The sequence below is a fragment of the Capsella rubella genome, unplaced genomic scaffold (assembly GCF_000375325.1).
Source record: "Capsella rubella cultivar Monte Gargano unplaced genomic scaffold, Caprub1_0 scaffold_1, whole genome shotgun sequence".
Classification (NCBI taxonomy): Eukaryota; Viridiplantae; Streptophyta; class Magnoliopsida; order Brassicales; family Brassicaceae; genus Capsella; species Capsella rubella.
The window spans coordinates 15662949-15688398 of NW_006238923.1; the positions used below are offsets into that span (position 1 = coordinate 15662949).

Here is a 25450-nt window from a genome sequence, read left to right on the forward strand (position 1 = left end):
ATATGTATATTCACTTTATGTATTGTAAAAATATTAGCCACATCACCCAATCCTTATGAGCTGTGAGTGTTTGAGGATGCCATGAACTAAGAATAGTTGAAGCTTATTTGTGTTGTGAAGCAGAGTAATTAGATCTTATCATCATCGAGGTACTCTCAAGATTACCTGCGAAGTATGTAGCAATTTGTCGTTGTGTCTCGAAGCAATGGGATTCATTACTTGTCAGCCAAGTTTTCAAGGAATCTTTCCTGTCAAATTCATTGTCTCGGCCGCGTCTTTTGTTCCCCCTCAGATTTGGCAGCAAGTGGCACTTCTTCTCATCTCCTCAGCCTATAAAAGTTAGAGGCAACTACAGGGTTGTAGCAACTAAATACCATATGGTTTCTTATGAAAATTGTTACATAAATAGTTATCAATCTGTTCATGGATTTATCTATTTGACTTATAGGTCAAAGGGAACAACGACAGATATGATGATAGGAAGAACGAATCATATTATATGCAACCCTTGCACGAGGCAGCACATAGCTTTACCTAAACTGGTAACGAATGATCTTGATGTAGTGCAAAGCTTTTTCGTGTATGATCCAATCCAAAAACAATTCAAGGTCTTGTGCAAGACCGCAGTTTATGGAGAACCAGAAAGTATCAAGTAACATGTTCTGACGGTAGGGACAGGACAACTGTTGTGGAGACAGATCCAATGTCCGTTTCCGTATTATCCCAAGACAATTAGACAAAGATCAGTGGGATATGCTATTGGAATACAAACCAATATCCAACATCGGAAGATTAGAAAGAGAAGTTTCTAATATATAAGTCAAGTCCCACTCCAATTAGTATGAGGCATTTTGGGAAGAAACCCAATAAATCCGTGCGGGCTTGAGTTATAGTCCCAAAGCGGACAATATCATACTAATGTAAAGTTGGCTTGGTTTAAAGATTCCAACAATTGGTATCAGAGCGTAGGTCAAGATTGTGGACCTAGGAGAATAAATATTGGTCTGAGGGGGAGTATTGGAATACAAACCAATATCCCACATCGGAAGATTAGAAAGAGAAGTTTCTAATATATAAGTCAAGTCCCACTCCAATTAGTATGAGGCCTTTTGGGAAGAAACCCAATAAATCCGTGCGGGATTGAGTTATATGCCCAAAGCGGACAATATCATACTAATGAAAAGTTGGCTTGAGATTCCAACATATGCATTAATGGAGTTTTATACTACGTAGATGGGTTAAAAAATGGTGACAGTAATGCTATGAATATAGTTTGCTTTTAATGTTGCTTCTGAGAAATTTAGTTTAATAAATATAGAAGAGATTCACATTGTGACGACTCTCATAAACTACAAGTGAAAGTTAGGTGTCGTAGTGCATTGTAATAAACGTCATGAGTTATGGGTTCTAGGTGACACCAACAAAGTTGAATGGTCGAAGCACATCTTTGTTTTGCCAAACACATGTCTCAGTGTAGTAAACTCAATGTGGGCAACTAATACTGGTGAAATTGTTTTGGGTGAAAAATTATTCGACCTATCCCTCTAATGTTTTCTACTACAATATGGAGAAAAAGAGTGTTAGAAGAGTTGAAGTCAGAGGATTGGAAGACAAGGAATACATTGGACAAGGTGGCTATGGCTTGCCCATCTCCATGAATCATGTTGAGAGTTTGATGTTTCTCTATAAGGAAACTGGTCTAATTCATGGCACAATGGCGGATCAGGCGGCCGCCATGAAGAAGAAGAAGTCAGATGGATCGTCAGAAGCTAACAACGAGCCTTTTGAAGATATCAACTGGCATGGTCATTGAGTTATGTTTTGGTTTCTTAAGTATTAAATTTTTGTTGATTTATTTTCTTTACTGGCATTGAAGTAATTGTTATCAACTAGTAGTAGGAAACTCCAACAAGCAAGAGTCATCATTCTAAGTTAGGAACTGTACTTTAACCCAACTTGTTTAAGCGATGCTTGGATTGAAGGATTAAAGAAGACGTGCGAGACTCACAGCTCAAAAAAGTGGAAAATATGGAATTCAGTAACATGATGTGGAGGCCATATTTTTATTTTTATTTTAAATTAGAAATATTTTTTTGTTTTTTATTTTATAGATAAAGTATCATTAATACAAATTTTCTTTTCAATAATTATATTTTATAAATTAAACTGTTACACTCAATGGTTATTTTAAAGTGATTAATAGTAGGGCTTGTTAAAAATCTGTACCTCAATAAACTAAAAACAAAAAGTAAGGATTTAATAATCTAAAAATTAGTTCTCTCACTTCCAGCCACCTAAAATGACATTTCTGTCCTTCACTTGGTTTAGCAAAAACAAACAAAAAAGTGTAGGATACGTAACACTGTTCATAGCATTCGATAACTTGTTTTTAAACATGTTAACTAATCTGTTATCGCGATAATTTACATATTATCAATTAAATTAATACTAACACTATTCATTTTTTATTGATAGAATTTGATAATACTGTTCATCCGTGATTAATAGCATTTGATAACTTATTTTTAAACATGTTAAATAATCTGTTACCGCGATAATTTACATATTATCTGTTAAATTAATAATAACACTATAAGTTATATGGTAAGTTTGAAATTATTCTGATAAATTATTTATTATCGTGTTGAATCATTGTATCATATTGTAGAAGTTAAAAACATATGACATATAAATGTTGGATAAAAAAAGTCTATAATTTATTGATATTTAGTATGTTATCTCGTTAATTTATTTGTTACCATATATAGGGGTATTTTCGTCCAACTAAAATAACTATGAGAGAGAACTAATTTTAAAATTATTGAGGTCAAATACTTAATTTGTTTTTAATTTGAGTATACAGAGTGGTATTTCTCTTAATAGTATTAAATTACATAAAAAACTGTCAGAAATCTGTTAGAAAAATATTACAACGATTTATATTCCTAGGAAAACTACAGATTCTAAAAATATTATGGTAAATCTGGCAAAAAGAAAAAAGATTTGACAAATATCTTTAATATATTTTTTCAATTAACCAATATGATTTGATATCCAATATAAACTACCTTCCTCTTTTTCGTAAAACTCTTTATTCGTGGAGCAGGGCAAACCATGGACCGCCGTAAAATCGTCCGAGGCCACACAGAGAAGCTTCCCAATGATCTCATCATCGAAGTACTCTCAAGAGTACCTGCCAAGTCAGTCGCAATTTGTCGCTGTGTGTCGAAGCAATGGGATTCATTACTTGTCAGCCAAGTTTTCAAGGAATCTTTCCTATCAATTTCATTGTCCCGGCCACGTCTTCTGTTCAACTTCAGTTTTAGAAGTAAGTGGCACTTCTTCTCATCCCCTCAGCCTCAAAAATTTGGTGACAACTTCAGTATTGTAGCAAATGAACATCATATGGGTTCTTATGAATATTGTTACATACAAAGTTGTCAATCTGTTCATGGATTTATCTATCTGAGGTATGGGTCGAGGAGAACGAATATATATGAGACGACTCATGTTATATACAACCCTTGCACGAGGCAGCACCTTACTTTACCTAAACTGGAAATTAAGAGTATTGATTTGCAAAGCTTTCTCACTTATGATCCAATCCAAAAACAATTCAAGGTCTTGTGCATGACCGTAGTTTTTAGACCACCAGGAAGTATCTATAGAGTCAACTATAAAGTTCTGACATTAGGTACTGGAGAGCTGTTGTGGAGAGATGTTGAATGTTCGTTTCCGCATCATCCTATGAGCGAGATGAATGGGATATGCATCAACGGGGTTTTATATTGCTACATAGCTTATGGAAATGGCACTAATGCTTCGGAAATAGTTTGCTTTGATGTAAGTTCTGAGAAGTTTAGTTTCATAAAAATAGATAAGGACCGCTTTGTGAAGAATCTCATAAACTATAAGGGAAAGTTAGGTGTCCTAGTGTGTTTTAATTATTCCCTTAGATATTATAATGAGGTATGGATTCTAGATGACACCAATGAAGTTAAATGGTCGAAGCACATGTTTGTTTTGCCAATACAAGTAGTGAAATCAATGCGGGCAACTGATACTGGTGAAATAGCTTGGACTACTCCATCATATGTTTTCTACTACAATATGGAGAGTAGGAATGGAAGACAAGGTAACTACAAAAGGGTTAGAAGAGTTGAAATCAAAGGAATGGAAGACAAGGTAACTACGGGAAAAGATCGCCATGAGTTTCACACTTCCATGAATCATGTTGAGAATCTGATGTTTCTCTATAAGGAAACCGGTATAATTCATGGCACGATCGTGAATCAGACCATCTATAGTGTGACGAAGGACAAGGCCGACCTCTTTATTAAGCTCTCTCAATATGGATCGTCAGCATCTAATAACAATGTGACTCAGGAAGGTATCAACCCCATGATCATTGAGGTATCTTTTGTTTTCTTGATTATTGAATTTTTGTTGATTTATTTTCATTTACTATGTAGTAATTAATTGTTATTAACTCGTAGGATATACCGACAAGCAAGGGTCATCACTCTAGGTTAGGAAATCGTGTTTCTTCTTCTTCTATTTACCGAGACCCCGAGATCATACAAGAGCTCAGGGAAAAGGATGCTCGGATCAAAGTATTGGAGAAGACATGCGAGACAATCTTGGCACAGAACGCGGAGATGAAGCTGCATGTTGAAGAGAACGCTCGACAAAACGCGGAGAACATGAAGTTCATTGACATGATTCGGAGGCGATTCGGGAACTTTTAGTCGAAAAAACCATTGGAAAAACATGTTATTGACGAATTCGGACAAAGTAACCTGTCAGAAATTTGTTGAAAGAGTGTCAGCATTGTAAACTGGTCGTGAGATGAGTGTTTTCTTACGACATTGCTAGTTTAGTTTTAATAGGTTTCTTCAGTAAATTGTTTCCATTTCAATTGCTCGTTTGATTTATGGATGTGTTCTAAATTCTCATTGACATTGATCTTATTATTACATTTCTTTTATCTTCTTTTGTTGACTGCTGATCTTTTACTGCTACTGCTCTCCCTTCTGAACTATGAGGTTTCGTTCTCTCTCTCACTCGGTGACCTTTCATAGACAATATAATGATTTGTTCAAAGGTGCTTGATCTTAGTTTCTAAGTTCATAATTGATGCAGCTTAATCTTTATGATTTTAATTAATTTAGTTTTATTTTTTAATTTGATTTTTTTTTTATGTTTGGATTTTATTATTTATTGCAAATTATACAGTTACATAGATGATTATATAATGAAAAATTTTGCGGTCATATAAGAAAACAGTGTTTTCCTACTCAAAAAAATGTAGGAAAATGATAGAAAACATATTATTTTTAGTTTTTACCATTTTCCTATAAAACATATTATAGAAAAATTATCGTAGAAATTTGCCATTGGTAAAAAATTCCATATTCAGAAAAGAAGTCTAGTACGTAGCATATAACAATCTTAGGTCCATCACAGTCACAGATCCATTAGCTTCAAGTCTACAACAAGAAATTTCATTTAACATAAAGGAAAAAGACAATGTAATAATCTGTCAATTTGTTGATACTCTGATGCCCAAGAGTCAAAGAGTGAGGATACGAAACTAACCATTAAGGAAAGCTCCTAAGAGCATGTGCAGTTGTGCACAAGCACCATGAGAGTCTCTTCTATATATTATTTTAATATCTACAAATTTATTGAATTTTTTTAAAACTTTTTAATTATAAAAACTCAAAGCTAATCACATATTGACAACTTTAGGTATTTTTGAAGTACATTTATGAAATGAATCTTTATATTCAAAAAAAAAATACAAAGAATTTCATTGTATTTAATATAATATCTTTAAAAGTCAATGAAAAATAGTTATAAATGGAAATATTATACATCTCTAGAAGATTTTGTCAATATTTCAATTATCATTCTCCTATAATACTTTTTTAATTTGATTGTTTAATTATCTCGAATCATCATATAATATATAAAATTAATAAAATCAAACTTTTCTGCATGCATTGTGATTCAAAACTAAAAAAATGGACATATATTACTCAATTAATATAAAAGTATATTCTTAATATCTAAATTGGCTAAAATCTTTTGAGAATGATTTAAAGCCATATTTTACATAAGATCAAAATAAATTCTAATCCTAATGAGCATGAAATTTTACTTAATAACGCAATAATACCATCATTCCAATCAACGTAGCTAGGCACTGAAAGATAGTAAACATGTATGAGTAGAGGTGTCAAACAGGCTTCAGGCCCGCAAACCTAGTCCAATTAGTACCATAGCCCGTTAAATAGTAGGCCTCGCGGGCCAGCCCAAACAGATTGCGGGTATTAAATAACTATTCTTACGTAATTATAAATATAGAATATTAAAAATATATAGCAACACAAATAAATTTAATGTAAAAAATAAAATAAAAAATCTAACAAAGCCAATATAAACATTAGTTTTAGTTAAAAAATATTTAAAACTAATTAATTTTCAATTTTGATTAAATTTTAAAATATATTTTTTAGACCGACGGGCCGGCTTGTTTGGGTTTTAAAAAAACATATGCGTCCTGAGGATGGCGCAGATGGACGCAGTCCGGCCCGTTTGACACATCGGGAGCAATAATACCCACCCTTCCAATTAACCCCTAGTTAATTCCTTAAATTGAAGACTTTACAATGAGAAAAATCTTTAAAACCAAAAAAGTGAAAATACATATTGGAAAATAAAAGTAACAGATTTAGTTTAATAAAATATGGTAAATCTGGCAAAAATAAAAGTAACAGATTATGGTAAATCTGGCAAAAATAAAAGTAACAGATTTGATAATAAAATATCACCCGATATTATCTCTATTAATCAAATTTGATTTGATACAAAACTACGTACCTTCCTCTTTTTCGTAAAACTCTTTATTCGTGGACTAGGGCAAAACATGGACCGCTGTAAAATCGTCCGACACAATACAGAGAAGCTTCCCAATGATCTCATCATCGAAGTACTCTCAAGATTACCTGCCAAGTCAGTCGCAATTTTTCGATGTGTGTCGAAGCAATGGGACTCATTACTTGCCAGCCAAGTTTTCAAGGAATCTTTCCTGACAAATTCATTGTCTCGGCCGGGTCTTTTGTTCAACTTCAGATTTGGAAGTAAGTGGCACTTCTTCTCATCCCCTCAGCCTCAAAAATTTGGTGAAAACTTCAGTATTGTAGCCAAAGAACATCATATGGGTTCTTATAAAAATTGTTACATAGAAAGTTGTCAATCTGTTCATGGATTTATCTATTTGAGGTATCGGTCAAAGGAAATAGATGAGACGACTCAAGTTATATACAACCCTTGCACGAGACAGCACATTACTTTGCCTAAACTAGAAACGAGATATTATGATATGCGAAGCTTTTTCGTGTATGATCCAATCCAAAAACAATTCAAGGTTTTGTGTACGTACATGGTTCGTAAACAACCAACAAATTTTGACAATATGCTCTATGATATGAAGTATCAAGTTCTTACATTAGGGAGTGGAGAGCTGTTGTGGAGAGAGATTGAATGTTCGTTTCCGCAACGTCCTGGAGGTAAGAGCGGGAGGGATAACGGGATATGCATCAACGGGGTTTTATATTACAAGACACCTTATGCAAATGGTAATATTCCTATGCAAATAATTTGCTTTGATGTAAGTTCTGAGAAATTTAGTTTCATAAAAATAGAAAAAGACCTCTTTGTTCGGAATCTCGTAAACTATAAGGGAAAGTTAGGTGTCGTAGTGTGTTTTACTAAGTGTAATGGGAAAATTCGCGGTGAGGTATGGGTTTTAGATGACACCATTGAAGCTAAATGGTCGAAGCACAAGTTTGTTTTGCCAGATCATGCAATGGAATCAATGTTGGCAACTGATAGAGGTGAAATTGTTTGGGTGTCAAGTCCTTCGACCTATCCATCATATGTTTTCTACTACACTATGGAGAGTAAAAGGGTTAGAAGATTTGAACTCATAGGAATGGAAGATAAGGTAACGGGAAAAGATCGTTATGAGTTTCACACCTCCACGAATCATGTTGAGAATTTGATGTTTCTCTACAAGAAACCCGGTCTAATTCATGGCACGATCGCGAATCCGGCTATCAAGAGTGTGAGCAAGAACAAGTCAGACCTCCTAATCAAGCATGGATCATCAGCATCTAATAACATTAAGGTATGTTTTGTTTTCTTCATAATTAAAATTTTTGTTGATTTATTTTATTTATTTTGTAGTAAATGTTATAAACTCGCAGGAAATATCGACAAGTAAGGGTCATCACTCTAGGTTAGGAAATCGTGTTAACCAAACTGATTCTGCTTATTCTTCTTCTTCTTTTTACCTTGACCCGGAGATCATACAAGAGCTCAGGGAAAAGGATACTAGAATCAAAGTATTGGAGAAGACATGCAAGACAATCTTGGCACAAAACGCGGAGATCAAGCGGCAGGGCGAAGAGAACGCCCGACAAAACGCGGAGAACATGAAGTTCATTGACATGATGCGGAGGCGATTCGGGGACTTTTAATCGAAAAACCATTGGAAAAACATGTTATTGACGAATTCCGACAACGTTATCTGTCCCAAATTTGTTGAAATAGTGTCAGCTGGCTATATATCGATCAACTTTACATCAAAAAAGAATTGTAAACTGGCCGGGAGACGAGTGTTTTCTTACGACATTGCTCGTTTGTTTTATGCATGATTTCTAAATTCTCATTGACATTTATCTTCTTTTTACATTTTTATTTTATTTTGTTATATTATTACATTTCTAAGTTCACTGCTACTGCTTTTTCGTATGAACTATGATCGGTTTTGAGGAGGCCAAGGGAGCAAGTATGACTGCATACTTGCATCTTTGCCCAATCGTTCACGGTTTAGCAGGACATTTAATGGTGACTGATTTGGGACTTCAGATGATAACAACTTTTCAAACTTACCACATTCGATAATACTACACTCACGCAACAATTTATCATATTTGGAATGAACATAACACGAGACATCACAAGCAAATTGCACCATCATTATAAGAGACATTTTTTTTGCTTTTCTTAGCCTAAGAAACACCTAAGAGCTCATCAAGTAGTTCGGAACAGAGAAAGCTCCTTACATTATTACGACTCACTAAAGCTTGCACTCTTCTTCTTCGATGGTGGTTATAGCTAGCCCTCCGGCCATAGATTTAGCTCGGTTCTAGTGTGTTTCCAATTATTTTTTATTTTATTTTATCTTCTCTTTCTTTATAATAAATTTTACTTTGTTACGTTGATAAATTAATTTGGCATTTTAACCAAAAATAAAAAGAAAAGAAATTGTACTCAAAATAAAAAAGATGTGTTTACTTGAAACACTTAAGATATAGGACGAAAACTTTTTTATTTTTTATTTTTTTATAGGACGAAAACTGGTAAAAGTAAAATATTAAAAATATTTTTTAATAAAAAAGTAAAAAAAAAAAAAAAAAAAAAGGAAAAAAAAGAAAGAAATTAGAAATTCATTCAACATATAAAAGAAAAAGTAAAAGCCCTACGAATTTGGTTAGTTTCTGTCGGCGGTACGTACCAACAGAGCTAGGGTTTTCGTTTCTTTTGTTATCGGACCTCGTTTTAAGTCTTCTAGGTTTGTTACTACCGATCTGTTTTGTAACATTCTTCTGCTTAATCTATACGTTTTCCAACCCTAGCCTTGATTCAGATTTGTATAAGTACGTACTTCATTGCATCTTTAACTCTATATCAATGTTTCTGATTTCTCTGTATTACTAACTTAATTTTTTGTTTCAACTTCTTGCAGAGTATGGCAACAAACCAAGACAAATTCATGGAAACACTTGAAAAAGCATGGAAAGATGAATTTGAAGTAGATATATGGCTCCAAGCAACTAAAGAAAGCCCGGTCATACCTTGCCATAGGATCATCTTAGCTGCTGGAGCTAAAACCTTTAAGGAGTTTTTAGAAGATAGTGAAGTGCAGCCCCCATATCTTAAGGAGAAACCAGTACCTATTAATAATCTTACTCATGAACAGCTACTACAGTTTGTTAGGTTCCTCTATACAGGTTCCTTGGAACATATGTTTCTCACGTTCGACAATGCTGTTGCTTTGTACAAGGCAGCCAACATGTATGATTGTCCATTACTCAAACAATTATGTGAGGAAGAACTCACTCGCTTGCAGAAGTTAGATCATACCACGGCATCAAAGATCGATGACCTTGGACAGACCTTTCAAGATACGATGCTCTTCGAAGATGGTGACAATTATTATCAATAAAATTGTCAAAATTTAAAGTAGGTTCTAAGTTCAAAATTGATGCAGCTTAATTTTTATGATTTTAATTAATTTTTGTTTTTTAATGTCTTGATTTTATTATTTATTGCAAATTATGAGAATAGTTACATAAACTATTGTATAATGGAAAATTCTTTGCGGCCATACAAGAAAACAATGTTTTCCTATGCAAAAAACATAGTAAAATGGAAGAAAACATAATATTTTCTTACCAATTTCCTACGAAAACATATCCTAAGCAATGTCTGGTAGGACATTTGCATTGGTAGAAAATTATTTACTAAGAAAAGAAGTATAGCATGTAGCATACAACAATCTTAGGTCCATCACTTAATAAATTCTCACTTCTCTGCATGTTTTGAGATTCAAACTTTTTAAAACGGACATATATTACTCAAATAATAAAACAATGTGTGTTTATGTCTACATGGGCTAACATATTTAGAGAATGATCTAGAGTCATATTATACATAAGATCAAAATAAATTATAATTCCAATGAGCAGAAAATTTCACTTAATACAAGCATCCATCATTTAATTTGATTTTAGGTGATTTCTTAAATTATATTGTATATAATAAATGTTAAACTATTAAGAAGTTTCAAATTTTATCACTGATAAATTTAAACTTAATTATAAATTTAAGATAACAAATTCATATTATATTGCAGGACAGGATATATGACGAGACGACGGGTTTGAATCGATCTTACTAAAAAAATATATATCATTCATTAGATACTTCATATATATAATTATTTGTTTTACATTTTTAGCAACACCAATATAAGACATGTCAAATCAAGCCGATTTAATTTATATTGATGTTATGCAATTTACTAATTATAAAAAAAACTCCAACAAATCGGTAAGATCTAAAAAAATATTTGGATCCGCAACTTTCTGTGAGTTAAAATGTATATGAAATATATGTTTAGGGAAAATTTTGCAAAGGATATTTGGGATTCATACAACTGTTAAAACTCTGTGATCAAGTGGGTACATAACGCAGCTGGGCATTGAAAGGTGGTAAACATATACGAGAGAAATAATACTCACTCTTCCAAACCCTAGTTAAGTCCTAAATTAAAGACTTAACAGTGAGAAAAATCTCACACTAAAAAGGTGAAATAATAGGAAAACTACATATTCCAAAATATATTATAAAAAAAAATCTGGCAAAAATAAAAGAAAAAGATTTGATAAATATCACAATATATTTTTTTTATTAACCAGATATGATTTGATATAAAACTACGTACCTTCCTCTTTTTCCTCTCTATTCGTGGAGTATAGGGCAAAGCACATGGATCGCCATAAATTCTTCCGACACAATACAGAGAAGCTTCCCATAGATCTCATCATCGAAGTACTCTCAAGATTACCTGCGAAGTCTGTCGCAATTTGTCGTTGTGTCTCTAAGCATTGTGATTCATTACTTGCCAGCCAAGTTTTCAAGGAATCTTTCCTGACAAGTTCATTGTCTCGGCCGCTTCTTCTGTTCAAATTTGACAGGATGTGGCAATTCTTTTCAACCCCTAAGCGTCAAAATTTTTGTGACAACCTCAATGTTGTAGCAACTAAATATCATATGGGTTCTTATAGAAACTTTGACATACGAAGTTTTCAATCTGTTCATGGATTTATCTACATGAGGTGTCTGTCAAAGGTAGATGAGCCGTCTCAAGTTATATGCAACCCTTGCACAAGGCAGCAAATAACTTTACCTAGATTGGAAACGAGGAATCTTGGTTCGCAAAGCTTTTTCGCGTATGATCCAATCCAAAAACAGTTCAAGGTTTTGTGCACAATGTATGATAGAAAGTATAAAGTTCTGACATTAGGGACTGGAGAGCTGTTGTGGAGAGAGATTGAATGTTCGTTTCCGCATCATCCTGAGAGCGGGAGGAATGGGATACGCATCAAAGGTGTTTTGTATTACATAGCTTATACAAGTTGCGGTGATAGTCAAATAGTTTGCTTTGATGTTAGTTCAGAGAAATTTAGTTTCATAAACATAGAAATGGACCGCTATGTACTGGAGCTCATAAACTATAAGGACGAAAAGTTAGGTGTCCTAGTGTGTTATAGTAATTGTGGATTTCATGCTGAGGTATGGGTTTTAGATGACACCAATGAAGTTAAATGGTCGAAGCACATGTTTGTTATGCCAATGGATGGAGTGAAATCAATGTGGACGACAGAAAGAGGTGACATTGTTTGGGTGTCAAGTCGTTGGACCCATCCATCATATATTTCCTATTGTAGTATGGGGAGTAAAAGGGTTCGAAGAGTCGAAATCAAAGGAGTAGAAGATACGGTATCTATGAGACAAGATCGCTGTGAGTTTCACACCTCCACGAATCATGTTGAGAATTTGATGTTTCTCTACAAGAAACCCGGTTTAATTCATGGCACAATCTCGAATTAGGCCATCAACAGTGTGATGAGCTAGAACAAGTCAGACCTCTTGGTAAGCTTTACTAACAAGCTAGGGTTTTCATGTCTTTTGTTTTCGAATCTGGTTTAGGGTTTCTAGGTTTGGGTCCCTAGGTTCTACGGTGTGGGAGATGTGGATGATCAACTTTTATCTGAAACATTCTTGTGTGCTTAATCTATACGTTTTCCAACCCTAAGCTGGAATCTATATCTTAAGGAGAAACCAGTACCAATTAATAATCTTACTCAAGAACAGATACTACAGTTTGTTAGGTTCCTCTACACAGGTTCCTTGGAACATCTGTTTCTCACATTCGACTATGTTGTTGCTTTGTAAAACGTAGCCAAACACGTATGATTGTCCATTACTCAACCAATTATCGTATGCAGAAGTGAGAAAAATCTTTAATTCCTAAATTCTTAAAAATCTTCCAATCTTTGATATCTAAATAAAGACCTAACAGTGAGAAAAATCTTTCATATTCTAAAAGCGAAAAGATTAATAGGAAAACTACAGATTCTGAAAAAGATTATACTCTGATAAAAAAGAAACGAAAAAGATTTGATAAATATCACAATATATTTTTTCAATGAACCAATATGATTTGATATAAAAATAAAAATAAATAATATGATATAAAATTACGTACCTTCCTCTTTTTCCTGAAACTCTATTCGTGGAGTAGGGCAAAGCATGGATCGCCGTAAAATCGTCCGACACAATACAGAGAAGCTTCCCAACGATCTCATCATCGAAGTACTCTCAAGATTACCTGCGAAGTCTGTCGCAATTTGTCGTTGTGTCTCAAAGCAATGGGATTCATTACTTGTCAGCCAAGTTTTCAAGGAAGCTTTCCTGACAAGTTCATTGTCTCGGCCGCGTCTTTTGTTCAACTTCAGATTTGGCACCAAGTGGTACTTCTTTTCATCCCCTCAAAAATTTAGCGACAAGTTCAGTGTTGTAGCAACAGAACATCATATGAATTCTTATGAAAACTCTTACATACAAAGTTGTCAATCTGTTCATGGCTTTATCCATCTGACGTATCCGTCAAAGGCAACGACATAAGATATGATGATAGGAATAATGAATCATGTTATATACAACCCTTGCACGAGGCAGCACATAACTTTGCCTAAACTGGAAACAAGGGGTTTTGATATTCTTGATTTGCATAGTTTTCTCGCATATGAGCCAATCCAAAAGCAATTCAAGGTTTTGTGTACGACCGTGGTTCGTAGACAACAACCAAGTTTTGGAAATAAGCTCTATGGTATGAAGTATCAAGTTCTTACATTAGGTACTGGAGAGCTGTTGTGGAGAGAGATTGAATCTTCGTTTACGCATCGTCCTGGAGGTAAGAGCGGGAGGGAGAACGGGATATGCATCAACGGGGTTTTATATTACAACACACCTTATGGAAATGGTTATATTCCTATGCAAATAGTTTGCTTTGATGTAAGTTCTGAGAAATTTAGTTTCATAAAAATAGAAAATGACCACATTGTACTGGAACTCATAAACTATAAGGTAAAGTTAGGTGCCGTAGTGTGTTTTTATAATTCTAGTGGAAAACATAAGGAGGTATGGGTTTTAGATGACACCAAAGAAGCTAAATGGTCCAAGGACATGTTTGTTTTGCCAAAGAATGAAATGGAATCAATGTGCGCAACTGATACAGGTGAAATTGTTTGGGTGTCAAGTCCTTTGACCTACCCATCATATGTTTTCTACTACAATATGGAGAGTAAGAGGGTTAGAAGAGTTGAAATCAAATGAATGGAAGACAAGGTATCTACGCGAATACATCGCCATGAGTTTCACACCTCCATGAATCATGTTGAGAATCTGATGTTTCTCTATAAGGAAACCGGTATAATTCATGGCACAATCGAGGATCAGGCCATCTAGAGTGTGAGCAAGAACAAGTGAGACCTCCTAATCAAGTTCTCTCAAGGTGGATTAATATTTTGATTGTTTTTAAGTCTTACCATGTTTCCATTACCATTGCTCATTTGCTTTATGCATGTTTTCTCAATTTTCAATTGACATTTATCTTCCTTTGTTTACTGTGATCTTTTACTACTACTGCTTTTCGTAATAACTATGAGGTTTTAAGGATGCCAAAAGAGAAAATATGACTGCCGGTTATAATTTGTTGCATCTTTGTCCAATCGTTCACGGTTTAGCAGGACATTAGTGGCGACTGATTTGGGACTTCAGATGATAACAACTTTTCCATCAAGCTTTTCAACCTTATCGTTCACTCATTCAATAATACTACAGTAAAGCAAGGATTTATCACATTTGGAATGAACGTTACACGAGAAATTCCAAGAAAATTGCATTACCTTCCTAGCCACATTATCTGATATATACACTAGTAAAAAGAATACCTATATCCACTTGGCGATCGCGATATTTCATGGCTATAAGGTGATTTTTCTAGAAAAAGGCACGAATTATATAAGCTACAGCGCTATAGCCACGAATATTAAGGCACAGTCACGAATATTCAAGTGGCTATAGAGATTTTTTTATTGTAGTTAGGAACAGAGATATTTGACCCATATATATCTTCTGATGTAATTTTTTCTGTCAAAATATAATTTATATAAATGAATTAATGTAATCATGATACAATTGTTCAGATAGCGAAAAAGGCGGATTTAAACAATCAGAAAAGCAAGAGGAAATATTACAACCATATATATTATGGTAATAAAATATGCAACACCATTACAACTTCTTCTAGTAAATACAAATTCTATGAACTCAAAACATAAAGCCCAATAATGTATATCATGTAGAACACACTTAAGATTTTATATAAAATTTTGCTATCTCCTTCAAAACATATCGCCCGGATCTCTTTAATCCAAAAAAATTGTTGCATAGCTGTTAGTAAAGCTTTTGCTTCCACCTCCAAAGGGGATAATGCTTCCACCCCTGTGAACCACCATTAGTGTCTCGGATAATCCAACCGCCCTTGACTCGTTTAGTACTATGATCAAACGCTGCGTCGTAGTTACATTTTAGTATCCTAGCTTCCGGCTGATTCCATGTCGCACCATTAGGAGTGCATTTGCATGGTTAGTTATAGGAGTAAAGTTATATGTTAGCCAATCTTGAATGTCTCCTATTGCGCGGTGAACAGCATTGATAGCTCTTTCTTGAACTCCATTGAATATGAAGCTATCTACTGTACGTTATCCCTGATAAAAGAAAGCTCCTTACATTACTACGACTCACCAAATTTCACTCTTCTTCTTATATGGTGGTTCAAGCCCTCCGGTCATAAATTTTAGCTCGGTTCTAGTGTGTACCCAATTTCTTTTTTTTTATTTAATTTATTTTGTATTTCTTGTTACTAAATTTTACTTTGTTACATTATTCAATATATTTGGCATTTCAACCAAAAACAAAATTTTACAAAAAACAAATTTGGTTAACCTTTTCATATGATATAACTTTTATTTGTATTATCGATTTTCATCTATTAAGAAAAAAGAAGATGTTTTAAAAAAAAAGATCTAACCACTACTTGATAACCTAGTTTCCTCTTCTCCGTAAAGTCGTATCATCCAGTTAACTTTTTCCCCAAGTAAAATTGTATTCATCGATCGAACAGAGCAAAACTTGCCGAGTAAAGACGCCATGAATAGGCAGAAGAACAATTCTACCAGATGCTACACACAGTCATCGCCCTCAACGTATGTAAGAGAGACGCTTCCCATAGATATTGTCAATGTGATAGCAACAGACTATCATCAAACGGGGTTTTATGAGAATTGGTGCATGCAAAGTTTTCAATCTGTTCATGGATTTATATATCTGAACAATAGGCGGAGGAAGGGAAAGGGAAAGATAGATAGAGTTTCTGTGATATGGAACCCTAGCACAGGTCAGCAAATACCTTTACCTAAATTGGGAGTTAGAAATTGTCATTCGAAAAGCTTTTTAGGGTATGATCCTATCGAGAAACAATTCAAGGTTTTGTGCATAACATCCTTTAAAGAGCATCATGTTTTGAGACTAGGGACCGGAGGAGAACATTTGTGGAGAAAGATTGAATGTTCGTTCCCGCATTATCCTTTGAAAAGGACCTACGCGATATGCACCAATGGGGTTTTGTATTACAAAAATTCTAAAAATACGATAGTATGCTTTGATGTTAGGTATGAGACATTTAGTTTTATAGAAATAAAGATCTACGTTAATGTTTTGTGTCTTATAAACTACAAGGGAAAATTAGGTCTCCTAGTGGTTTTTCCTAATACTGGTCTTGCTCAGCTATGGGTTCTTGACGACACCAAGAAAGTGGAATGGTCGAAGCACAGGTTTGTTTTTCCAGATACAACTTTTGAGGCTATAAGGTTAACTGATAGGGGTGAAATTTTTGGTGCGTCAAATCGTTCGACCGCTCCATTCTATGTTTCTTACTATAATATGGAGAAAGAGAGTGTTGAGAGAGTTAAAATCAAAGGAATTGAAGATAAGGTATCGATGCATTACCCTGGCCCTTATGAATTCTTTATCTTTCCAAATCATGTTGAGAATGTGATGTTTCTGAAATAACATTGAGGCGACTGATCTTGGAGGTTTGATTTTCATAGTATTCTTTAACTTTTAGTATGTTTCTACTTCAATTGATCATTGTCTATAACTCTTTCAGTGACATCGATCTTGTTGTTCTTCTCCATATTGGTTTTGCTTACTGTTGATCTAATTCTACTGTTACTAGTTTTTTTAATGTATATATATATATATATATATATATATATCACTTAATACAATATCTATATATACTTCAGAAACAAATTTTGACATAGAAAAATATTAGCCACACAGTACTGAACACACCACCTACTAGACTTATATGTTCCTCTCAATAGTCGAATGCCTGATTTGGAATAGCCTGACTGGTTTCTATTGTTTGACGCAGTACTTGGTGCCATAATCTGGCTGTTCAAGATTTTAGATCACTATCTATATTCTCATTTTTCTTAATCACATCAAATAAATTCGTTCCAAATTTTGTGTTCTCAAGAAAAAATATGGTCAAATTCAAGTCTCTTGGAATTAAACTGATCACTTCCAACATCTCTCACATATATGATTCATATCATTGTCATTTGTCTAAGCATGATCCTACAAAAAAATAAAATAAGAATATTGAGTAAAATTTCTAAATCGCAAAATTAGTTTCAATTTTCTAGTATAAAAAAGAACTATCCGAAATAATTATATGTTTCTTATTTATTTGTGATATCAGGCAGATTCCAAAAGCTTTCAAGATTTTTGACTCTGACGAATGAGTTTCGGTAGTTCATAGATTAATTTATAATATAAATTATTTTTTTGATGTAATGTAACAATGAAAAATCAAAATAAATAAATAGTAATTAGTTCAATATTATTTTTAAAAAATTAGGGTAAAAATATAATGTAAATTAAAATATCTATAAATTAATAATGTTATGACCGTAAAAACTCTATAAAGTAAACATTTTAGAAATACTCTAACAAAAATTAATGTGTATATATACACATAGATATTGATAATTTTATATATTTATTAATTTATTATATTAATAGGATCATATATTTACATAGGATTTTCAAAAAAAAAATTATCTAATTTTATTATCTAATTATGTCCAAAATTACGTTGGCCCAATTCTGGACCGAAATTTTTTTATTAATTTGTAGAAGTTTTACTTACCAAAACCCTAAAATTTATAGAAACTCATTAGGGAACAATTTTTCTGGTAACCACTAATTTGATAACCTACCTTCCTATTAACTTTTGTCCCAAGGAAAGACGCCATGAACATACATACGAACGATTCGGTGCATGGTTCTCTATAGAAGCACCCGACGCAACAAACAATCATCGGCCTCAACGTTTTTAAGAGAGACACTTCCCATAGATCTCATCATCGAGATACTCTCAAGATTACCTGTGAATTCCATCGCAAGATATCGTTTTGTGTCGAAGCAATGGGCTTCTTTACTTCAACGTCAAGATTTCACAGAATTGTTCCTCACAAGGACGCCAATGCCTCGGCGGCAACGTCTTTTGTTCACCTTCAGATTTGGCAGTAAGTGGCACTACTTCTCATCCCCTCAGCCTCAAGATTTTGGTGACAACGTAAGTGTTGTAGCAACCGAGTATATCATGGGTTATTCTGGAACTAGGTACAAGGAAATTTGTCAATCTGTTAATGGATTTATCTATTTGAATGATAAAAGGTTCTTGTCATATATAGATGTAAAAAACGTTCCTGTTATATGTAACCCTTGCACGGGTCAGCACATAACTTTGCCTAAAGTTGAAACGGGCAATGCGGATTTGAAATGCTATTTCGGGTATGATCCAATCCGGAAACAATTCAAGGTTTTGTGTTGGACCATGTTTCGACAAACTACCTCCAATGTCAAGTATCAAGTTCTGACTTTAGGGACTGGAGAGCTGTTGTGGAGAAAGATCGAATGTCCGATTCGGCATACTCCTGAGATAGAGAGGAATGGGATATGCATCAATGGGGTTTTATATTACACATCTTACCGTCATGGTACTTCTATAAGAATAGTATGCTTTGATGTTAGGTCTGAGAAATTTAGTTTCGTAGATATGAAATATGTGTCGCTTTTGACTCTCATAGACTACAAGGGAAAGTTAGGAGTCGTCGTACGGTCTTTAAGTTATGATAATTGTGCTGAGTTAGAGGTTCTAGATGACACCAAAGAAGGTAAATGGTCGATACACAATTGTAATTTGCCATATTCATCTTTGGAGGACGTTAGAAAATCAATCTGGGCAAGTGATATGGGTGATATTGTTTGGCCGTCTTCAACTCGTTTAACCGATCCATTATATGTTTACTACAAAAATGTGGAGACAGATCACGTTCGAACAGTTGAAATCAAAGGACTGAAAGACAAGGTATCGACTAGTCGAGATCCTCATGAATCATTGTTTTTCTTCACGAATTATGATGAGAATCTGATGTTTCTGCAACAACATTGAGGCTGATGACGAGTTCGGTTCTAGTAAGCTTTATAGATTCTAACTCTTACTATGTTTCTACTTCAATTGATCCTTACTTATGGATGTTGTCTAAACTCTCATTGACATTGATCTTATTATTCTTCTTCATATTATTTTGCTTACTATTAATCTTCTACTGCTACTGCGTTTTAATGTATACATGTTTACCTTAAAGATTGCCTAGACTTGAGAAACAAAAGTTTACATAGAAAAAGATTTAGCCACATCACCTTGGTCCTTGTGAGCTGTGAATTTTTGAGGATGCACTGAAACAAGAATGGTTAAGGCTAAACTTGCGTTATGCCGCCTTCGTGGACGAATATGGCTACATTTGATACTTATTAGTGTTTCTTCTACAACCTGGAGGAAAACACAGTTAATTCTAAGAGTTTATAACCAAAGCATTTGCAGATAATAGTCTTAGTTTGTCTTTTAGTTTCTGTAACCATATTGCGATGTGATGTTTCTAACAAGTGTTGGCGAATGGCGACATGGTAGATCAGTAACGATGTAACATTCGACTGAGTAATGAAACAAACAATCTACTGCCATATATGTACAATTTCATTTGTAAGAAACAACTTGAACAAGTAATGAACGTAGTATTGGCTGAACGCAGCCAATCACCTGCTTTCCCGTCGTTGTCTCGAAGTGCAAGCTACTAGACTAATTCCGCTGAACAGTCCAATGCCTGATTTGAAATACCCTGAACGGCTTCTACTGCTTGAAGACGCAATGCTTGGTGCCATGATCTGGCTGTTCAAATGAGGGAATTCGATTCTGTTTTCTTGCAAGTCTCCTCCAACAGCATCATTGCTTGCTTCTTCTTCTTGATGTTCTGGTTCCACGGTGTCTGCGTTTACCGAAAGCATAGGCCTAACCGTTCTTAACCAGTCTGCGCACCCACCCATAACTCCTTTGCATTTCTTGATTTTCACTTTGGTTAAACCGGGGCATCCGTTTGCAAGATTCTCGATTCCCACATCCGAAATGGGACAGTTCTTGATACATAGTTTCCGTAAAGCCGGACATTTCGCTGCTATACAAGAAAGCTCAGGATCACCAAACGTATCACAACCGCAAAGTGCCAATCTTTCGAGATTCTGACATTTCGCAGCCAACATTCCTAAACTTAACGTAGTTGGATTCACTCCAATTAGAACCAATTCCTGAAGCTGAGAGCAAAACTTAGCCACAGCCAAAAGCCCTTCGTCCCCAATCAAATTCGCTTTCCAACCATCAATATGAAGCTTTCTCAAATGCCTACACTTCTCTGCAATCGTAGCCAATCCAAAATTCGTGCATTCAGGTGTCTTCACAAGATGCAAAATCTCGAGACTCGAGCAATTCGATACCGCAGTGAGAGCTACATCACTCACTTGCATCCGTTCTAAATGTATCTCAACTATACCATGATCCTTAACAGCCATATCTTGAAGAAGCATGTCCCAGTCACCAGAACACCTAAAAAGCTTCAAAGACCTAAGATTCTTCGCACCAACGATCACTGGACCGAAACACTGACCATTATAAAGCTCCTTCAAACAAATCGACTTAAGAGACGAAGCAGCAACACCAGGACCAACCAACTCCGGAGCTACATCGGTGAATCCACGGAGTCGCTTAATCGATAACTCCTCGAGTTTCGAGCAATGATCAAGCACAGCTTTCACACCTTTAGCTCCAAAATCACAAGATCCACAAGAGAATATCTTCAATTCCTTACAATTCTCAGCAAAAGCAGCCATACCTGAATCGGTGAGTTCACGGCAAGCTCTAAGCTTAAGCCTCTTCAGATTCGGACACCGGAGAGAGATCTTAGCAAGCGCTTCGTCGCCGATACTAACAGATCTACGATCGCATTTCAAAGAGAGCTTAGTAACGGAATCGAACCGAGAGAAGAGAGAAGGCACCGAAGTAATCAGATCTGAACGAGCATGGAGTGAGAGACGGTAACGATTCTGTCCTTCAACGATCATCCACCGGCGACAAACCAGAGCACATCTTTTCCGATTACCGGTGTTTAAGAACTGGAACACCAAAGCTAAGCACTCGTCAGGTAAACACGATGTGTAGTCAGGTTGTGAAACCTCAGATTCGATCGGTTGAATCGGGAATTTCAGGGAGAACGATTTGGTTTTCCGGTGGTTGAAGATGGAATTGCCGGCGGCGGAGGTTGATTGGCCCATCCACGAAAAGTCTCCGATGGTCGTCGTCTTCGTCTGCGGCGGAGAGGAGAAATTTGATTTTGATTTGGGTTTTGAGATTTTTTTGGTTTTTGTCGGTTAGTGAGATTTGAGGGTTGGTTTAAAGGGTAAGGTTGAGAATTAGCTGTTGCTTAAGAGTGAATTGTTTTATTTGTTTTGTTTCGGTTTATTCTGTTGGGTTGTGATATTATTATTTTTTTGTTATAATATGGTTTTTTTAAAACAATATGGTTTTCTTCTTTGTTGTTGGATTGACAGAGATTACAACTCATTTAGAGGAAAACTAAGGAAGATTTTAATATATTAATAGCTAAAATAAATGAGTTAGAGAATCTACTACAATTAAAATGTATAATTATTAGTTTTTAAAATTAATAATTAAGTTTGTAGTATTTTGATTATAGGTGTGCTTAATCTAGCTTTTGGTTTTTGTTATTAGTTTTTCTTTTTTTTTGGAGTTAGCTAATGAATAAAAGTATTTAAATTAAAATCTAACATATCATATATGGTGATTTCATATATAATAATATCCAATTATTCTGTATATAATAATTTACTAAACTAAGTAAAACCTCTATAAATTAATAATGTTGGGACCATGAAAATCTATTAATTTATAGAGGTTTTAATTTATCGATAAATTAATAATTATTAATTTATAGAGAGATTTTCCTAATTTGGAAAGTGTCTTCAAAAAAATATTTAAAAATAAGATTTAATCATGATAATTAGTATTTTATATAATAATTAACAAAGAAAATAATAATTATTATGTCTTGAAAGAGAATTCTAACAATGTTTTATATAGTAAAATATTAGAAATAAACTCTAACAAAAAACAATGTGTCTATATATACATATATTTTGAAAATTTTACCTAATTATTAATTTATAATATTGTTGGGACCATATATTTACAAAGGATTTTCAAAAAAATTATTATCTTATTATTTTATCGAAATGTGTCTAAAATTACACTGGTCCCAACTTGGGACCGGAGAAATTTATTAATTTATAGAGATTATTAATTTATCGAGTATTAATTTATAGAGGTTTTACTGTATATAATATTTTGTATTGTAAATTTGTAATACATCTTTTACACTATAAAAAGCACAAGTCACATGTCCGCTAAAATTTGGCCACATCCAATTTTAGTTTATTAAAAACAAAAATTGTCAAACTAATGAAACACACGATCAATGATTAAAAATTTCAAACACACGATCAGTTCCCTTAAACAGCAGTTAACAATTTCTGTTGTTTTATAAGTCCAAATACCCAATTATGAGTTGAACAATTTCTTTTATTTTATAAGGCCAAAGGCCCAAACCCATTACAGTTTTCTAAAACCCTTGAATCCTATATTAACCTTCTTCAGCGTTTTTTTTTTCTTACTTTACTGGAAAAAAAAAACCAAACTAATCCCTAATTTTTCTCACTCAATCATCTGAGATCCACGTTCATTGTAAAAACCAACCAATCTGTCATCTATTAAAATCCAATTTCAGTTTCAATCTTCATATTTCTCTGAATTTTTTTCCTTTCAAATGTTTTCTCTTCTCTTCTAAACTGCAGTTTCAATTATCAGGCAAGCAAATTCTTTTGTTTTTGTTCTTACCTATAATTTTTTCCTTGAATTCATATTAATTCTTTTTTTAATTCCTAGGTGGAAGATGCCTTTTGAATATACTCCTCTTTCAAATCTCAAATTCTATGAAAAAAGAATAGTATTATTGGTTTTGAAGCAATCCTTGTGGATGCGAAGGTAAATATTTGTGTGATTATAGTTATTTAAACTTATTATTACAATATAATTTTTTTTTTCAAAATCTGTTTAAAATAACCAATATATGTATACACTTTTTTAAAAGAAAGCAAAACACCATAAGTCCATTTAACCAAAGATACCTATACTCTGGTGTTTTTAATGCTATTGTCTATGAATATGTCACTTACCTTTTATTTCTCACCATTCTCTATTTGGTTGACAGGGACATCAATTTGCTGTGAAACAATTCTTTTATTTCTTCTGTGAAACAATTTGCTTCAAAAATTCCAAAACAAATTGTTGGAAGGAAAGTGTTATGATATCATGAATTTTGAAGTCGTTCATAACCATGGTGACTACAAGGGAACCATACATCCTTACAAGATTAACTTCATCTACACAACATTTGTCAAACCGTGTGATCAGATTCCAAGTATATCTCGCTTCAACTTTTTTATCTACCGAAAAAAATCTCGCTTTAACTTTTGTCGTTTTTCAGAGATTTTAACCCAACAAAATGTGGATGGCGTGTTCATCTATACTATTAAAGCTGAAGTACACAATGAATTTACACTATAGTTTCAAAATGAAATAATTATCATTTCTAACTGGGTTAACACGCGGATCTAACTAACTAAACGGATATGTTAATCGGGTTTAGAGATTTAATCTCCATCGTTCATTTTTCAGTTGATAAAAAAAAATTGGTTTTCAATATTAAAGGAAAGATAATTATTACGTTTGATATTTAACTTTATTTGTAAGATACAATGCCTAAAATTTAGCTTAATTGGCAAGATTTTCTTAATTTCAAATATTTTATAAAGATCTTGATCGAAATTTTAAACATTGAGTATTTTAATATTTGTTTTAATAGAAACCATTCCATGTTTTCTTAGTATGGAATATTCAATGTAGTTGACTTTTTAAACTATTTTAATTTTTAACTTGACCAACCAAATCAATCTATATTAACATTTTTTAAATACATTTGATAATATAACTTTTTATTTGTAAGATTTTTATAAATAAACTTTTGTCATTTCATTATATATTAAAAATTGAAGAATTATTTATTAAGTAATCATTATCCTATTCGATTTTCTTTGAATATATATTTCCTTAATCATTTAAAATCCATAATATGTATATATTTCCTTAATCATTTAAATCTAAATCGTTTATATCAAAATCATTAATTTATGGTAGGCAAAATCAACCGATTATATCTTAATTTATAACAATTTACTAATTTATGGTAATTAAATACGCCTATTAAATATAAACATGATTTGTTATTCTAAGTCTTCTAAAAATGGAATATTCGGATATAATATTTAATATTTAACAATAAAATCACGATAATTTAGTGATTGAGATTGAATAAAGTTATTTCTTTTCAAAACTAAATCTCAAACCAAATATTCTAAAATATTAACTACCCCATTTTTACAGCCTATATAAACCATTCCATGTTTTCTTAGTTTACATTCATTTCAAAAGCGAGACAAAATATATATCTCACAAAACAAAGCATGAACTAATACAAATTTTCACACCACATGCTTTCATATCGTTTTTAATCAATGTTTACTCATAATAATTTACTTTTTGTGTTTAATTTTTTTAAAACAACTAATTGTAATCTACTTTTTTGATGTA

General features: G+C 33.5%; 8 protein-coding genes and 1 pseudogene across 8 annotated transcripts; 8 read left to right on the plus strand and 1 right to left on the minus strand.

Moving 5' to 3' along the window:
• The first annotated feature begins 55 nt into the window (after nt 1-55).
• LOC111832421 lies at nt 56-1813 on the plus strand (annotated as a pseudogene).
• A 1301-nt stretch (nt 1814-3114) lies between these two features.
• LOC17899988 (putative F-box protein At1g46840) lies at nt 3115-4748 on the plus strand. The gene is made up of 2 exons (XM_023788735.1): nt 3115-4413; nt 4497-4748. The coding sequence occupies exons 1-2, from the start codon at nt 3115-3117 to the stop codon at nt 4746-4748; spliced, it is 1551 nt and encodes a 516-aa protein (XP_023644503.1).
• Nucleotides 4749-6930: 2182 nt separating this feature from the next.
• Nucleotides 6931-8779, plus strand: LOC17899613 (putative F-box protein At1g46840). Its single transcript, XM_023776816.1, has 2 exons — nt 6931-8194; nt 8373-8779. The coding sequence occupies exons 1-2, from the start codon at nt 6932-6934 to the stop codon at nt 8544-8546; spliced, it is 1437 nt and encodes a 478-aa protein (XP_023632584.1). The 5' UTR covers nt 6931; the 3' UTR covers nt 8547-8779.
• A 1041-nt stretch (nt 8780-9820) lies between these two features.
• On the plus strand, nt 9821-10297 carry LOC111832422 (BTB/POZ domain-containing protein At1g01640-like). The gene has a single exon (XM_023788736.1). The coding sequence runs from the start codon at nt 9821-9823 to the stop codon at nt 10295-10297; it is 477 nt and encodes a 158-aa protein (XP_023644504.1).
• A 1325-nt stretch (nt 10298-11622) lies between these two features.
• LOC17899567 (putative F-box protein At1g46840) lies at nt 11623-12747 on the plus strand. Its single transcript, XM_006306180.2, has one exon. The coding sequence runs from the start codon at nt 11623-11625 to the stop codon at nt 12745-12747; it is 1125 nt and encodes a 374-aa protein (XP_006306242.2).
• Nucleotides 12748-13449: 702 nt separating this feature from the next.
• Nucleotides 13450-14667, plus strand: LOC17898580 (putative F-box protein At1g46840). The gene is given in 2 exon segments (XM_023788737.1): nt 13450-13732; nt 14333-14667. Coding segments are annotated over 2 exon segments (618 nt in total).
• Nucleotides 14668-16413: 1746 nt separating this feature from the next.
• LOC17899768 (putative F-box protein At1g46984) lies at nt 16414-17334 on the plus strand. The gene has a single exon (XM_006303944.1). The coding sequence runs from the start codon at nt 16414-16416 to the stop codon at nt 17332-17334; it is 921 nt and encodes a 306-aa protein (XP_006304006.1).
• Nucleotides 17335-18613: 1279 nt separating this feature from the next.
• LOC17898646 (putative F-box protein At1g46840) lies at nt 18614-20036 on the plus strand. The gene is made up of 2 exons (XM_023788738.1): nt 18614-18930; nt 19465-20036. Exons 1-2 carry the CDS (start codon nt 18614-18616, stop codon nt 19787-19789), a joined length of 642 nt encoding a protein of 213 aa, XP_023644506.1. The 3' UTR covers nt 19790-20036.
• Nucleotides 20037-20284: 248 nt separating this feature from the next.
• LOC17898157 (F-box protein At1g47056) lies at nt 20285-22175 on the minus strand. The gene has a single exon (XM_006306373.2). The coding sequence runs from the start codon at nt 21997-21999 to the stop codon at nt 20434-20436; it is 1566 nt and encodes a 521-aa protein (XP_006306435.1). The 5' UTR covers nt 22000-22175; the 3' UTR covers nt 20285-20433.
• Nucleotides 22176-25450: the final 3275 nt, after the last annotated feature.

Coding starts and splice junctions, on each gene's coding strand:
- LOC17899988 (XM_023788735.1), top strand. CDS start 3,115: ATGGACCGCCGTAAAATCGTCCGAGGCCACACAGAGAAGCTTCCCAAT. Junction 4,414..4,496: donor TCAACCCCATGATCATTGAG/GTATCTTTTGTT, acceptor ATTAACTCGTAG/GATATACCGACAAGCAAGGG.
- LOC17899613 (XM_023776816.1), top strand. CDS start 6,932: ATGGACCGCTGTAAAATCGTCCGACACAATACAGAGAAGCTTCCCAAT. Junction 8,195..8,372: donor CAGCATCTAATAACATTAAG/GTATGTTTTGTT, acceptor CTTGACCCGGAG/ATCATACAAGAGCTCAGGGA.
- LOC111832422 (XM_023788736.1), top strand. CDS start 9,821: ATGGCAACAAACCAAGACAAATTCATGGAAACACTTGAAAAAGCATGG.
- LOC17899567 (XM_006306180.2), top strand. CDS start 11,623: ATGGATCGCCATAAATTCTTCCGACACAATACAGAGAAGCTTCCCATA.
- LOC17899768 (XM_006303944.1), top strand. CDS start 16,414: ATGAATAGGCAGAAGAACAATTCTACCAGATGCTACACACAGTCATCG.
- LOC17898646 (XM_023788738.1), top strand. CDS start 18,614: ATGGTTCTCTATAGAAGCACCCGACGCAACAAACAATCATCGGCCTCA. Junction 18,931..19,464: donor GTAAGTGTTGTAGCAACCGA/GTATATCATGGG, acceptor ACGGTCTTTAAG/TTATGATAATTGTGCTGAGT.
- LOC17898157 (XM_006306373.2), bottom strand. CDS start 21,999: ATGGGCCAATCAACCTCCGCCGCCGGCAATTCCATCTTCAACCACCGG.